The sequence below is a fragment of the Varanus komodoensis genome, unplaced genomic scaffold (assembly GCF_004798865.1).
Source record: "Varanus komodoensis strain SLA01 unplaced genomic scaffold, ASM479886v1 scaffold28, whole genome shotgun sequence".
Classification (NCBI taxonomy): domain Eukaryota; kingdom Metazoa; phylum Chordata; class Lepidosauria; order Squamata; family Varanidae; genus Varanus; species Varanus komodoensis.
This window is the reverse complement of record NW_025335727.1, coordinates 3774373-3791225: the sequence shown is the minus strand read 5'-3', so window position 1 is coordinate 3791225 and position 16853 is coordinate 3774373. Positions and strand designations below refer to the sequence as shown.

General features: G+C 46.4%; 1 protein-coding gene across 3 annotated transcripts in view; it reads right to left on the bottom strand.

The window, feature by feature from the left end:
* Nucleotides 1-7933: 7933 nt before the first annotated feature.
* PEX5L (peroxisomal biogenesis factor 5 like) overlaps nucleotides 7934-16853 on the bottom strand; it is a 51840-nt gene continuing 42920 nt past the window's right edge. For all 3 annotated transcript variants that reach the window (XM_044434651.1, XM_044434652.1, XM_044434653.1), the window contains 5 exons: nucleotides 15028-15098; nucleotides 12443-12640; nucleotides 10978-11143; nucleotides 10427-10584; nucleotides 7934-8522 (listed from right to left, as the gene is read on the bottom strand). In XM_044434651.1, the coding sequence (XP_044290586.1) occupies nucleotides 8318-8522; nucleotides 10427-10584; nucleotides 10978-11143; nucleotides 12443-12640; nucleotides 15028-15098 (798 nt within the window). In that variant the 3' untranslated portion in view covers nucleotides 7934-8317. The remainder of the gene's footprint in view (nucleotides 8523-10426; nucleotides 10585-10977; nucleotides 11144-12442; nucleotides 12641-15027; nucleotides 15099-16853) is intronic.

Here is a 16853-nt window from a genome sequence, read left to right as displayed (position 1 = left end):
TCAGAAACTGGGCAGAGTCAGCACTGAGAAGTGTGCATGTAACGCCCTAAGGGGAGAAGCTGAAGATAAATATAAACCCAGGGATAGTCTGCCATGCAGACCAGATTAAAATGCACTGTGGAAGTCGAGCTGTAGCAAACTGGCAAGAAAGGAAGTGATCCTGCGAGATACGACTTGATAATTGGCATTGGCAATGCTGCCTCCACCTGGGGAAGAAAGATCGCGCCCATCTGAAAAGGTGGAGCTGCTAGCAAGGTGATGCAAGATGTGACCTGTCTCAGGAGAAACCTGGCGATTGGGCTCCCCTCTGGCAACTCGAGCCATGCTTTGAGATTACAGGAAAACAGGCATGCAGTGCTCCATTTGAGGATGCCAGCCATGAAAAGGCAATATATCCCACCCTAATGGGTAAGGCTCTGAGCAGGAGAAAGCTGTGCTCATTCAGTCTGTTATCCAAGTGCTTCTCCACGAAGTTCTCCAAGCTTCTCTGTCTTTTTATCTGACCTGGGCCAGGCAGCCTCTCAAGCAAAGGATGGCTTACAGCAGAGGACTGTCCTCCGACTGCTTTAAATAGAAGGTGAAAATAAGGTCAATTGGGGTTCATAGATCTCCTTCCTTTACTCCTTGGTACAGTAATTAGCTCAAGTAATCTGTAAGTAATTGCAGGGCTGTTTTCTACACCTCGCAAATTCCCTCCACTGAGAGGTGAAAAGGGGCAGACCCTAAAACCTCCTTCCTCAGCTGGGTGTCCTCCAGATGTTGAGGAATTCAACTTCCTGCAGTCCCAGCCAGTATACTCAGTGGTCAGTTCAAAACATCTGGCGCACCCCAGGTGGGGGGAGGAGGCTGTCCAAATTTTTTCCTCATATTAATATATTTGGGCTTTAAAGACGTCTCCAAACTTGATAATGCTAAATTCAACTGCAAATTTTCAATATCATGTAGCAGAGGCAGCATAAGAATCTGTTCAAAACTATATGCTCTTAGTTTTATATAGATACCTTATATTTGATATATAAAATATATATGTATATTTATAAACATTTCCCCTAAATTTACAATTGATAAAGAGTACAGGTATTTTAAAAAGCTGCTAACATAAAATGCAACATTCAGTTCACCCATGATGAACGTCTAGAAAATTATGCAAACAGAGGAAAAGAAAGCATATTAAGGCCAAGGTCTTTTCAAAGCCTCTAAGCATGGATTTGTGTTTGCAGGGCTGGGAGATGATTCACATGCAAGGGCATCTTTCCATGGCCACTCCAGTCCATCCATGACTTGCAGCTGAGCGTCTGCACTGCCTCCAATGGTGGTGGTAGAGAATATTTTGTTCAAGATGATGCTAAAGTCCTCTCCATGGTGTTGGATCTGTGGTAGAACCTTCCCCTGGGCAAGCCAGTGCTTGATGCTGCAGTGATGAACAGGAATACACAAACCTGCCCTCACACACTTGTTCCTTCGCACAGCAGTGAAAGGAGTACTGAAGAGGCTCTTGAGCACCTTGACCTCAGTCCCTTCTCTGCAGTAGAGTCATGTGCATGTGTGTGTCTACACATATGTACACACACGTGCGCGCACACTCTTGGCGAAACGCTCAGACCAATTAAAAATGGTATTTCCTCACCCTCAGGTGCAGTCCCTTTCCCTCCCTGCATGTTTCCGTGCCTGCATGGCAACCCCTCACATTCCTCAGAACAGATCTGCACAGCCTCCAGGACAAGCCTTCCCCAACCACATGTCTTCCAGATAGTTTGGATTGCAGTCCCGATTGCCCCAACCATTGCAGGCAGAACTAGCCTTAGGACTGCGCCAGACTGGGGAAGGCTGCTCAGCACTTCTGCTGTGTGGATTTTTGCATGAGAACACAACCTTGTACCTGGCCTGCCCTCCTCCTCCAACCGATCAACGTGCCAGTTCTCCTACAATTCTCAAAGCATTGACCCTACGACCAGCATGTGCTCAAAGTGAGGTTAACCTTCATGGTTCCATTGCCCCCCTGCAAAAAAATATCTCAGTGGGGTTGTGGATCAGTGAAACAGCTAGACCTCTTATTGCTATCAAAACTTTTAGACCTGTTCCCTCCTGTTCTTTGGAGGGAACTATAAAGTTCAACCTCTCTGAGGTATGAACACAGTGCAAGCTACCTTTGTAGTGCTGAATTGATGAATATGAAATTTGTATGCTTTGTTACATTTTGGAAGATCCTCTGGCCCCCATGTTTCCCAGCCTGGTTGGTGCCTGCCAGGACCAACTCCCAGAAATCAGGAATCTTGAGAGTTGTAGTCCAAACCATCTGGAGAAAACCAGGTTGAGGAACATTGCTCTGGTCCCTACCTCATGCTGCTTTCTTTTCCCTGCATTGCAGAGGTAATCTTACATGCACAAGTGGTTCATGTGCCATAAGGCCAAAATTACCACAATTTTAGCTTTCTGCTTAAGCCTTAGAAGCATTTTAACTGCTGGCCCTTATTCTGCATGGCAAGACTTGCACCATTATTGTGTATCTCAATCTGTACAAGCTATTTGTTCTGTTGTTATTACATTGTGTTTATATCCATCCTGTTTTTCCCCTTGTGAGGAACCCAAGATGCGTTACATAGTCCTCCTCCAGCCCAATTTATCCTCACAGAAACAACCCTGTGAGGTGGGCTAGGCTGAGAGTCAGTGGCTGGCCCAAAGTTGCCCAGTGAGATTCATGGTTGAGTGTGGACTAGAACCTGGATCTAACCAGTCCAACACTTTAGCTGGCTCTCTTTCTACACTCGGGAAAGTGAAAACTGTTTGGAAGGAATAGCTGCCATGTATTAAACTGAAGGGAATGCTTTAAAAAAGCGGTGGACATATTTCAGCCCAGTGGAACTGTTCCATTCCTTTCCATTTCTTTCCTCGCTAGACTGCTAAGATCCACCCACTTGCAGTCAGGTGCCAGATGCAACATGGCATCTCAAGAGACCAAGGGGCTTTTTCCTCTGCATCCCACAACTTCTCCACTGGGGCGGACCACATAGGCAATCACCAATGTATATCTGAGTTACTTCATTTCAGGAAATCCAATGCAAAATTCCAAAAGATGGACGCTGTGAAATATACAATCTAGCCATGTGGAGAAGGGCTATTTCCTTGCTGACCTAGCACACATCACCCAGGCAATTACCAGAAGATCCCTATCTATGTACTGCTCATGACTGCTTTAAAGGAGAGGAGCAGAGAGCAGGTGTGAAGACAGGTACTTTTACAGAGGAGCACATATAGCCAAACATCTATTTTGCACAGACCAATGTAACAGGTGTTATTGTTCCATATAAATATCCTTGCCCTGCTGCCCTTCTGGCAGATGGAGCTAGCTTGGTCTATGACATTTACTGGGGGCCTCTGTGTTCTATAGTCTTACATAGCAAAGAGCAGTAGGTGGACTCGCAAAGGCCCCAGCCATGAGTGGGACCATGTTTCCAGTTTTCTATTGTTTTGGCTTAGTCAGGGTTGCCAACTGAGCAAAAAACAAGTAATCCTGCCTGCTGAAGTGCCTTTAATGCCTGTTCAGTTTGTAGGAACTAGCAAGTGACAGTAAAGGGAGATGCCACAGCTCCCTGTGGAAGAGTCACATACACGGCCAATGGTATGGAAGATGCTTTTTGCCCAAGACCCTAGAGAATTGCTGCCAACCAGGGAAGGCAGTACTGAGTAGATGGACAAATGGCTGTGCCTGGTATAAAGTGGCTTCTTCATTTGCATGGCCATGGCCATGGCCCAGCACTGCCCTGCCTGTAAAGCTCCTAACTTCAAGCCCTGGTATGTCCAGGTAGGGCTGGAAGAACTCTACACCCTGGAGAGCTGCTGCTGGCCAGTGCTGAGAAGACTGGGGCAGATGGACCAATGTCCGACTCGGTATAAAACAACATCCTGTGTTCCTAGGTCCATAAACATGATCTGCAAACAGATGCAAAAGAAGCAGCTGTTAAAGGTCAGTTCAAATGTGGTTTGCTCAGGCCTTTATCTTTATCCTCAGCTACTCCTTTCTATGTCGGCAAAGGGCTGCCGGTCCAGCTAGCCCCAACCCTACTGGTAATGGCTAATGTATCCCACTTTTGGTTCCTTTCTTCTTGGCAGTCTTTGCCCCCAACCTCTGTAATGTCTGCAGTTTTAGTCTCTGCTCTAGTTCCTAAGCCATGCAGAAAACAAGGATTCTGCAGATGTGGGTGGAGTCATGACTATTTAATGCCTGAGATGGGAAATCCAAAATGGCACTGCTTGATACGGCAGAGAAACTAGTAATGGGGCAGGGTGGCCATCCTTTAATGGCTTCCAAAGGTTGCTACCTGAGGTGTTCACCTAATTCTTCTGAATGACAGGATAGGGCCAAGGAGTATTTCTTGGCATCTGCGTGACTTTTCTATATCAACCAACTCACACAACTCAGATCCCTTATTTTAAGATGGTTTATCCAACTTGGCGTACCTTTCAAAGCCCAGCCATCTCATGAAAGCAAACTACTGCTTGGCATATTGATTTTGTTCTCATAATGCTTGGAGAAACCATTAAGTCATGCATAGCATCTACTTGCAATTAAAAGGACTTGCCTTGTCCCATGCATTATACTTGGTAGCACACATTTAGGTGTTAAATATGGCTGCATGCGATATACTGATACCTGAGGCTATGTGTTTCTTCAAATAGTTTGCAAAGTTTTACTACTATTAGAAAAAAAATACTCTTAATATATATATGGAAAGAGAGGGAGGGAAGGAGAGAGAGAGAGAAACATCAATTTATATATTTCAGCTACCATAGAAATTGTGTCTTCAGTGGGAAGAAAGGAAACCAAAGCTTATGAAATTGACCTGCTTCTCAATAAAGAAATAATCAAAAGGAGCCTTGGAAATTATAGGAACAGAAGGCTCTGTGGATATTGTGAGGCTACTTTTAACTAGGCTGCCAAATCGCAGGAAGTAGCCATAACTGAGATCCATTAATGTGAACCTATATAGGATGCTCTGGCTGCTGCCCAGAACGATGGTCCAATTCCTCCTCACCTTCCACAATCCTGAGTAAGATGGACCCATTACCTGCACATTATGCTAAAAGTGCCCCTTTTAGTATGCATTCTGAAAGCTGAGAATGGGAGATTTTGCAAGAGTTGCCCTCTTGGGCAGCTGTGGAGGAGCAATTTTACTGGGACTACAGTGGGGGAAGGATTAACCCTCCATCCATAGTCCAGATGAAAATCATCGCCTGACCCCAACATTTCTTTATAGTTCTTAAAAGAAATGTTCTACTTAAAGTGCTGGGTTGAATATTGCGTGCAACTGAACAACCTACAAAAAACCATGCTAGATCAGACCAGTCTTGTCCAGGGTAGCAAACCCACTTGATCCAGACAGCTGAGCCCTTACACAACTCCTGCCCAATTCAGTGGGGCTGGTTCAGGAACATGCTTTGCTGGAGTGTGTCCTTGGGCTCCAGGCATGCGTGGGCCTCCATTTTCTCCTACCCTGATCTACCATTTTGGCATTCCATAGCAAGCTATTCCAGACAGTTTTCTATTGTGTCAATGAACTGTTGCGTGTTGACTTTGTGAGCCATAAATGAGGCAGCAGAGGTGTGTGTTTGCAAACCATAGACATAGATGGCTTTTTTCACCAAGCACACATTGATAAACTGGTATCAATGGATGCAAAGAGAAAGAAAGCAGCAAGATGAATTGGCACATTTTCATCCATGGTTTATTACTGGCTGTGCAGATACTTGGCTTATGACTACTGGATTGTTTACTTTCAGTGGATGCTCTGTATGCTCCATTCTTGTGGGGCTGTTTGGGATTCTCCCTACTTCCAGAACGTTTTTACTTTTGCAAAGCTTGGACTTGCTCCAGGCCAACTGAAACTTTCCACTTGTGCACAGATGATACCCTTTGGCCACATAAGCAATGACACTTACATAAATAGAGGAAAGGACTCACTAGCCAGAGGCTGTGTTTGAAGAAACTTTCACCGCAAAGCAACACTTAATGGGTAGAGCTCTGGTGGATTATTAAAAGAACATTTTTATATTTGGGAAATGTCCAGTCTGAACTCTTAATCCAGAGATTCATCATACCAACAAAGTAACGATTGGTATGGGATTGAAGACTGTTCCAAGCCAAAGCAACATAACAAACTGTGCTTTAAACCAGAAGAGACAAGCAAGGAATCGCAGGTTCTGGCTCCCGAATGGCAACCGGTCCTCTGTGCTTTATTCTCGTACGTGAAACACAACATGCCATTTTTTGGTCATTGCTCTTGCTCATAGTTGGTTTTAGCAAATTAAAAACCACGGGTGATCAAAAAAATAAGAATTTCTGAATAATCCATCTTGCACGCATGAGGTTCTGCCATGTTGGATGAAATAGGGGACATCCTTCTTCAGTGTGTGATCCTTGAAGAATTATGTCCTATTCAACTAAACGTCTAGAACACACTTGTTTACTGCCACTGAAATTAATGCGAATCAAGGGATGCTCGAGGCACTTTTTTGCCCTGGGGTGCCGTGGATTGGCAGATCCCCTGAGTGAGCCCCACTGACATCAACAGTGGCAGTCTGTCCTCACACCTGATACTGCGTATTCATTTTAATGGGGCTTAAGTATCCACTTCCTGGCCAATTGAAGCACCAATGGAATATGCAGATTGCGACTCATATTCATCAACCAGTAAGTCTGAGGCTGGGCTTTTGCAACTTGTCTCAAAAATTGAAGCTTTCCCCCCTTATTTGCTAATGCAGGGGCAGTGCCCATCTGTTCATTTTCTTGTGGAAGGGAAAGGGAGCAGATGTACGTTCTTTCAGTGCTGACATTTGCCTCCTGTTAACAGCTACGCAATATCCCCTCCATACCAGACTGCAATTGATTCCTTCCACTTGCATTTTTAAACAGTTGCCCAGAAGAAAGCTTTGCTTTGTGTCAAGTGGTCCTTCTTTGGTCCTGTATGCCTCTTTTGCCACTCAAGTAAAAAAGGCTTAAAAGTCCGGCATGCTTCCCCTTAGACATAAAAGCAGAAAAGCTTGATTAAAGTGCATATACCTTCATACGCTCTGCTCAAAACAGTGTTTGGCAGGCACAGTGGACATCTGTCCAGGGCACAGTGCAGCCAGCTGCCGGACACCCCTGGCACTTCTGTTTGGTGATGCCAGATCTGTTCATTAGTTGTGATGGAGAAGGGTATGTTGCAGTTGCCTAGCAACTGCATAAAACACTCTCTGGCCACTTTGGGAGACCTCTCAGAAGTGCTTTCAAGTACATTCCAGCATTGCTAGGTAACAGCACATGGGCCCTACCACCACAGTCCTGCCGAACTGTCGAAAGCAAAAGCGCAGCAAAACACCAGCTCTCAGAGTTAAGTGAGTTTGGGGGTTTGCAAGACAAGACGCGAATCTGGAAAGGAGGAATGGGTGGAGGTACACCCATTTAGGGCCAGCCCTACTCCCACCTACCCAAAACTCTAGTGCAAATTGCAACGTATGTTTGCACAATGCAGTCCTGCACGCGCACGCACACACACGTGCACAGCCACACACACACGCATCTATGATTTGACCTGCATATCTTCTCATGAGATTTCTGCCTTGGAAGGCTTCACAGGATCAAACTCCAGAATAAAAATCCAGTTAATTTAATGGGAGGCTCGAGATGGTTGCATGCTATGTCTGTTGATAGTGAAAGCACAGCCACTCTGACATGCACATAGCGATGGCCGTGTTGGTGGGAAGAGGACTTTCGGGCGAGCCGCCCATCATCTGCACTGGGTTTCAAGCGCAGTAGGTGCAGTAGCTCTTGGACGCCACATACATGTACTGGACTGCAACAGCCCCCTTTCCTAGCCAGCACAGTACTGCTGGCTGGGAATGATAGTTATTGTAGTCCAATGCTTCTAGCACATTGAGGAAGGCTACCTTAGGGATGTTGCCAGACACTTGTCTGCTCTTCGCCATATGTAACGTGTTCTTTGCACAGGCACGCGTCCCAAGGAACAGTCAAGGGAGGTGATTTCATCCAACGTCCATGTGCGGGTTGGTAGCTGTTATTCCCTGGAATCTATTGTGAATATTTGAGCAAAGCAATATTTACACAGTGTTGTGCTTTTTAACTTCTCTTCTGCAGGTTGAGTGGAATTCCACAGAACCTTTTCGGCTGGAAAGTGTCCAAGTTGTCTCTGTTGAAATCGGGAAGTTAAAGATATTTCTATTCCTGTATAGAATGAATGAGATGGTTTCCTTTTTTTGGAAGGCTTGTGTGTATGCGCATAAGTCTATGCAAGTGAGGAAGAAAGCATGCGTGTGTGGTTTAGGGCTCAATGCTGAAAGCTTTTAGCAGAACATCCAGGTCACCTACATTAGCAGCTTGAAAAAGTTCTGGCTGGTCCATCATAGACAAAGCAATCCGAAGAGCTGCCCAGATATTCCCTGAAATTGCAGGGTGGGGAATGTGTTGCTGATTTCGACTCTTTCTTTGCAAATTGAGAGCGGTGAGGAAATTGCTGACTGCCTCTCTATGGGGTGGAAGAGAAGAATGGGTGTAAAAATTGAGACCAACACTGCTGCCATGTGAGAATCCCTGATTTATAAACCTGGGCATTCAAAGGATTCTGCATTACAGCTGGAATGCATTTAAGAACAATTAATCACAGTTGGCCCACCATCATCAGACTGAGCAAACCCAGGTCATTTATTGGTGTAGAGACTTTGTAGAGCAATGGCATGCACTAAAAATGACACCACCACCCCAGAACTGTTTGGAAAGGGGCTCATTCTTCCCAGGGGATGGGATGGTCTCTACTTCTCATGGTTTACTCGGTTCCACCACTACCTGGAGACACAGTCTGACCTGCAGACTTCCATTAAGTACACTGGCAAATCATCTCTCATTTGTTTATCTTTGGGAGACAGGCAAGTTGTGGCCTTCTAGATGGTTTGGCCTACAACTCCCATCTCACCCTACCACTGGATCTGCTGCCTGGAGCTGACAAGTGTTATAAGCCAAAACATCTGGAAGGCCAAACCTTGCCAATCCCTTATTTAGTTAACGACAAGCCCTTCTCTGCATAAACGCAGATGTCATGGAGATCTGTTGGAAAGGGCCTTCTTGTGGTCTTATCTACAGAAATAAACCTGGCAGAAGAGAGAAGTGGGGCGTAATCTACAATCTTCAGAACCTCTGACACACATTGCCCTGTTTCACCAGGTCCATCTTTATAAATATCCAGAAAAAGGGTTAGAAATGTTCTCATTTACAAAGAAGTATTCAACTGGGAAAAAGTGCATATAGTCAAGGCTATGGTTTTCCCAGTTGCAATGTATGGCTGTGAAAGCTGCACCATAAGAAAGGCTGAGCGCCGAAGAACTGAGGCCTTTGAATTGTGGTGCTGGCGGAGACTCCTGTGAGTCCCTTGGACTGCATGGCCATCAAACCTGTCAATTTCAAAGGATATCAACCCTGGCTGATCTTTAGAAGGCCAGATACTAAAGATAAAACCCAAATACTTTGGCCACCTAATGAGAAGGAACAACTCACTGGAGAAGACCCTGATGCTGGGAACAATTGATGGCAAAAGCCAAGGGGACAGCAGAGGATGAGGTGGCTGGATGGAGTGACTGGGGTAGTGGGTGTGGGTTTGGGTGGACTCCGAGGGATGATGGAGGACAGTAGAGCCTGGAGGAATGTTGTCCATGGGGTCGTGATAGGTCGGGCACAACTTTGTGACTAAACGACAACATTCAACTGGGAACTAGCAAAATGGCTTGCATTGCAGCAGTTAGGATATAAGTCAGATGAGCAAAGCCGGAGCAGATCCAGCATTCCAGAGAGCCAGTCCATCCCTACAGGATTTCTGAGATGCTCACAACTCATCCCTAAGCCAATTATGAGGTGGCTTCATGGCTTTTCCCCATTTCTCCACACCCCCAATTCTAACTAACTGATATGCCTCGCCTCGGGTTATTAGGAGCTGAAAACCAAGTTAGACTGGTAATTTTTGACACCATCCCTTTCGTCATGAGCCCATCTCACCACTGGAATGCAGCTCAAGAGCTTCTGTGCAATGGGATTTGGCCCTTTGACTGAAACGTTCTGCACACCTGCTATAGGCAGAGGAGTAAATATTGTCCTTAACCAGCCGCCATTCACTCTGCATGAAAGACAACAATGCTCTATGCTCAGGGAATATCATTTGGATCAAGCTAGCCGACCTGCTCCAAACCACAGTTCGGATCTTCTCACAAGGGGATGGAGAGCTGTACTGACCATGTGGAGAGGGAATGACGGGCTGTGCAGTCCACCACCTTGGAAAAGTGTGCACTTGGTGATCCAAGTCCCTGAATGCCCAACCTGGTACAGCAGAATGATGGGAAGAATGGGCTTTTTTGTGTGCCGAAATGCTGAAGCCATCCATCTCACCTGTATGCTCCTAGGTTGATGCAGCTTATTCCTAGGTTGTACCTGGACCTGATGAAGCCCGGCTGGATCTCCAAAGCTCTGGTGTAGGCTTCAACAGCTTCCTCACTTCGATCCCCATTTGCTAAAGTTGCACCTAGACGGTTCCACAATGAATAATCCTGGCAACACAATGACAGTTTCCTAGTACCAGCGCAATCCTTGTGCAGACAGCCTTCTATTTTCTGCCCACAGCTTTAGATTAATGATTGGTATAAAAGTAAAGTCACTGTCCTCCCAATTAACTGACACAGAACTTGTGAACATGACCGAGAGTTATGGATAGCTTCCTATAAAAATTACTTTGATTCATTTGCAGGCTGGCCAGAAAGTGGACAGAAATAAAACTACTTGAAAATGGGATTCTCTTCACAATTAACTTTTCCATTTCAGGCTTTAAAGTATTAATAGCTGCCACTGGAGTGGCAGGCTCTTCATGCAGGCCAGCTTTCAAAGAAATGAGAACGTGCAGGAGAGCAGAGTGCAAATCGTTAATGCACAGATGTAAAACGTACCTCTGGCCTTACAGTGAGGGCAGCACTGAATGCATCTATGGCTCTGTTGAATTCCCCGCTCAGGTGGAAGAGCACACCTAGCCCTGTTTGCAGGTCCGGGTCTATCATCTCACCATTCTGGTGAGCTCCTTCCAGATATAGTTCCTTCACCTCTTCCAGCAACGAACTGAAAGAGAGCAGAGCAGTGCAGAGAGTGCAATATTTTGAGAGTGGAAGTAACATTCCTGTCCTCAAACAAGCTACATCTTCCTGTCCAAACTCTGCCAAAACCAACCTGACAGGACGGTACTAATCTGGCAGGAACAAGTGACATGCGGACTTTTTCTGGGCATCTATCGGCTAGCCTCTGTGATACGACCAACACACCCCCCCCACCACCACCACCATATATCTCTTTCAAAAGACTGGGAGGGGGTGCACCCACATGACTTAGAAACAGAGCAAGTCAGAAGGGGTCTCCCAGGCCATCTAGTCTGACCCCCGGCTCCAGCCGACTCCACTCACAACATGTCTACAATGTGCATGGTAAAACCACAGGCATTCAGCCGGAGTTCCTGCATTCTGCCAGAAGCCTTCACTGTAAACTGAAATTTGAGGCTTCAATGCTGCAAACTAGCAGTACAGGCCTACCCCTAGTTTTCATTCTTCAAAGAGCACATGATTTAGTTGTGAGCTCAGAGGGCTGGTACTTAGAAACATACAAACAGAGCGAGTCAGAAGGGGTCTCCTGGATCATCTAGTCTGACCCCTGGCTCCAGCTGGCTCATGACATGCCTACCATATGCATGTCCAGCCTATCCTTGAACACTCTCACTGATGAGGCTTCAACCACCTCCCGAGGAAGCCCATTCCATATCCTAGGGGTCCTAACTGTCAAGACATACTGCAGGGGAGAACAGATCTCTACCCACCCGTGTGACACCCCCTCACATACCTATATATCACCAACAGATCCCCTCGGAATCTCCTCCAGGCTGAAAAGACCCAGTTCCCTCAGTCTCGCCTCATACAGCATCCCCTGCAAACTGGCCACCAACCTTGTGGCCCTGCGCTGCACTCACTCCAACCTGGCTATATCCTTTCTGTAATGAGGGGCCCAAAACTGAACACAGTACTCCAGTTGCAGGCACACCAGAATCGTACAGAGTGGTAGTAATACCTCTCTCGATCTAGAAGCCACACTTCTGGCTATGCAACCAAGGGTGGCGTTCGGCCTCTTGACCACCGCATCACACTGCTGACTCATGTTTAGCCTGCAGTCAACCAGCACCCCAAGGTCCCTTTCACAAGCGCTGCTCTCCAGCCTCTTGTCCCCCAACCTGTACTTATGACACCCATTCCTATGCCCCAAGTGCAAGACCTTGCACTCACCCACCTTGAACGCCATCCTGTTGTCCCCTGCTCCCTAGACTTCCCCATCCCAAGTCTAGCTTCCCAACACCATTATGCCGACCACTGCTGTCACCTTTCGTCTGTGGTCTTGGACGTTCTCCTGGTAAGGGCCGGGGATCCTTTCTTGCTCCGCACATCGTACTTGTATTTGGGATTCTGCATGATCCAGCTCCTCAGGGCTCCGTAGGCCTCCTGCTGATGGCCAGTGTTTGTGAAGCTGACAGCCAAGGCCATCAAAGCCTTCAAGTTGTTTGGCTGAAGCTCTAAGCACCTGAGCAGAATAAAGGAAACCTGTTAACTGAATTCTTCTCTGTGTGAGGGCAAGAGGCCTGTGGATTGGAATGCAATGCTGGAGATGCAAACAAAGCCTGCCGAGGAATGTATTTAATTTTTTCGGTTTTAGCTGCTGATGCAATTCTGTGCATGTGGGCTCGGTAGTAAGTGCTGCGGAGTTCATTGAGATTAAGTAAATGTGTACAGGAATTTGGCCTCATTGCTAACCACTAAGCACCACTGAACAATTCCTTCTTGTTCCCAAAGACATCCGGCCCTGATTGCCAGCAGAGAGTTTTGCATAATAGCTGTTGGCCTTGCATGTGTCCATCCATTCAGGAAGCTCAGGAGGGCCCCAGCCAGGAAGCCTTGATACCTCCAGGGCTGCTTTGGGGGCCCCACAGCTGTTCTTCCACCAGGATGTTTGCTGCAAAGGATGGCTGCCAGAAATTAGGGGCAACCTGCTGGGTGCCTTGCACTTACCATGGTGGGCAGACACCAAGCACCTGGTGCAGGTGTACTGGGCAAGGTCACCCAAGCCATTCCAAGGGTTTGACCGACCTCTCATGGGTTCCCAAGGCTGGGAGTAGACTCGAGGCAGGAGAAACTAGGTGGGCAGCAGGGAGTGGGCACAGCAGCAGTGAGGGGATTCGTGTCACACTGCTACCTCCCTTGAGGCAGCAAGATCAGGATTGATTTTGTCTGCCATGGCTTAGAACAGGGCCGCCTCCTCCAGTCTGGTTCCCTGCAGATGTGTCGGCCTACAACACGAGCCATTCGTGTTAATCTGCTGCTATTGTGGCTTTACACTGGATTACACTGCAACAAAGATCAGCATATACTTAACATGTGGCTGTCAGAGCAAGTTCATCTCAGTTAAGGAGCACTTCTAATGAAGAGATACACTCTTAGAAGCTGTGCAAGTGCCAGGAATACCAAAGAGTTCTCTTGTTTGCAGAGTTCCTTGTTCATGTTTGCTGGACAAGGCCAGCTCTGCTTGTTCCTGTCTGATACAGTAACATACTAAATCAGATCTTGCAGGCTGTGAGAGCTAGAAAAAGTATTCTTCTTTCTGCACCGAGGTGGCTCCAATTTTTCAAAAAATGTCACCACATAGCAATTATGCCAATCAAAGCCAACTTGCATACACTGCATAATTCATTCAGCTTGCATTATGGATGTGAAGGGGCCAGGAGAGATGGTGGGTACGCAAGTCATGCTCTTGGAGTAGTGGAAATCCATCGGATTTTTCTTCGCCACCCAGCTTCTGAGATCTTCCTTGGCCGGACACACCATGGAAGCTCTTATTTTGGTGCTTTTACTCCCATATAAAGTCTCACTGCAGGTAGAGCAGCACCAAAGAGACCCATCCCTGATGTTGTATATGTCAAGTAGCTCCTTCCCTGAGTGTCTGCATTTACAGTGCAGGCATTTGCCAGGTGTAGGTATTTGCAATACTCAGATTGTGCAGTGCTGCAGGTTACATGAAAGCCTTCATGTGTGAAGCCGTACCCACTAACTCCCACTTCCTAGATGTTTGCGTTGTGTATCCAGGTGCCAGATGGAGGGAGAACTGCGTGTACAGTGGGGACGACGTTAGTTCTTGTGGTCCCACACCTGTGCTCTGCACAGGAGCAAGAACACCAGAGCAGGGTTAGAGGCACTAATGCAGCAGCACGATCTTTCTATTGTATGCACCCCAGGAGAGGAATTCTGCCCCCTCAACAACATTACATCCCACGGAGCTGAAAATCCATCCAAAGACATGATGTTAAATAACAACAGGTGTTCAGCAAGATCAGAATGATTTGGATCATGCATTGGGGTGGCATTAGACATTTCTGAACTGGAAGGGAGAATTCAGTATGCAAACCAGTGTTCTGGAAACCGTGTCTGTTCTTTTTTTGATGAAGCAGAAAATGGCACTCCATTATAAGGTGCTGTCTGAAGCTATTGCTTCGCATTTTTCATGGTATGGCCAACCTTGGTAGGATCAAGTGACAGTGTAAATAGCAAGTTTCCAAGCTGTACAGCTCTCCCCATATCTAGTCAGGTGTGGGCAACTTGTGGCTTTCCAGATGTTTTCGCTACAACTGCCATCACTCCTTAGCACTGGCTGTGTGAGCTGGAAAGATGGGGTCAAAACATTTGCAGGACTGCTAGTTGCCTAATGGTGCTCTGGGATGAATCTGGCCTCCTGGTCTAAAACAGGAACTTGAAAGCAGCCCTGTGCGGTAAAGGACAAGATACCAAAACAATGTCTGGATCTTATTTTATCTTCTATTGAGACGCTCTCCTTATCTTTCATGGAACCAAGAGGGCAACCAATCAGTTATCCCATGCACAGCACCGAACGGGGAATCCACTGCAGTTTATACTGCCTACCTTTGGAGGGCGACAATGGCTCCCTGCTCATTTTCATTCTCTGCTTGTGTTATCCCGAGAAACTGCCAAGCCTGCAACATAGTTAGAGGTAGGTTTATTACACTGCTGTGTGTTGGCAGAACGAATCCTGCAGCTGGATAAAGAGTTTTCAGCAAAACTCTTTGACAGCAGTGAGTCCCATAAACAAAACAAATCGAAAAGCAAGAGCAGGAAGTGCCCCGGAGCCTTACAAGATTGTGGGCACAGAGCAACATAGACTCAGTTTGCCCAGTGTCCATGTGGCACAGTCAGCTGGCCAGGAGTGGCTCTCCCAGGGTTCCAGGCAGTTTTTCCAGCCCTCTCTATCTGGTGGTGCCAGGGATTGAGTCTGGGACCTTCTGCGTGTAAAGCAAATGCTTGGCCACTGAGTCAGGGCCACTTGATGGTCTCCACAGGTTGGGGAGGGGTTGTATCCCTCTCCTGACACCATGTGATGCCTGGTCCTCAAACATTCTGCAGTGCTGCTTCCGAAACCTTCAAGCCTTCCTTGGGGCAAACCAATTTATTCTTCATCCTGTAGCACAGAGGGACCAGCACACACCTCTGGAAAGGAAAGGCCAGGCCAAAAATGCTTGGTTGATGAAATACTCTTCGTCCTGCTGGCCAGCAGTTCCTAAAATGTAATGGGGTCACTACACCCCATGTCCATGGAATGAGTAGCCAGAGAGCTTGCACCATTGCTTAACATGATGTAGGGCTTCCACTTTGGCACTGCTTTCATAACAAACCAGCTCCATATAGCATTGATCCTTGCAACCCACATCCTCCTTATGCTCTCCTTCCCATCCACCTGCATCAACCTAATTCTGCAGAGGGATCCAAGACACAACAGTGCAAACAGGAGCTGGACTGGTGCAAGCTGAAATGTCATCTAAAATTGGAGGAGTGGTAGAACCCTCATTACTCTTAATTCCAGCTGATGCCATTTTGAGCCAGCTTCAAACTAACCTACAAGTGGTGCTTAGTTCTGTGTATTCCTGAATCCTGAACTTAGTCTTGTTCCAGAAGCAGAAGCAGGTCTGAAACCTATAATGCTGAGTAGAGGTCTGACCAACAGCCAGCTAACCCTTATCTGTATTACCACTGCTAAGGAACAGATATGGGAGAGAAGAACTTTGAAGACCATTCTGAGTAGAAGACCAGCAAGGGTTCTAATTCTCCATTTAAGATTGCAACCTTGACTGTTACCTTGTAACAAATCACATCTAAGAACCCCCCCCCCCCCATGAATTATATATAATTCGGACTTGACTGATCCAATCCCAATATCATGCTAATTCACATCTTACTCTACATGGGTTGGACTACAACTCCTGTTTAAGCTTGGCTTTAACATGATGGGAGTTGTAGTCTAACACATTGGAAGAGCACCCAGTTGGGGAAGCCTTGTTTATGGACAAGAATGAGCTTCAGCAAGGCCCAGGCTTGCAGCCTTCCTAGCTTGGCTTCAGGTTTTCTAAAAATCATTATTAACCACTTTGTGGACTGTTCCAACTGACAAACTCTGGTTAGTATTTATTATGGTTTCCTTGAAATATGCCAATATGAGAGTCACCCAAGTCCACAATTCTTGAGTCTTAGAATATCTAGAGTTCAAGAATATCTCAAAGCTAAACATGTGATGTTATTGAATAGATATTGTAGGCTTTGCTTTGAATGCAAAAAGTTGGTTTATCCCAAACTGTGAAATCCTTCCTTTCAATATGATGGTACATTGCCCACAACTTGATTATACTGGAAATATCACAAACCATGTATTGAATTACTCAGGGTTACTAAAGATTATC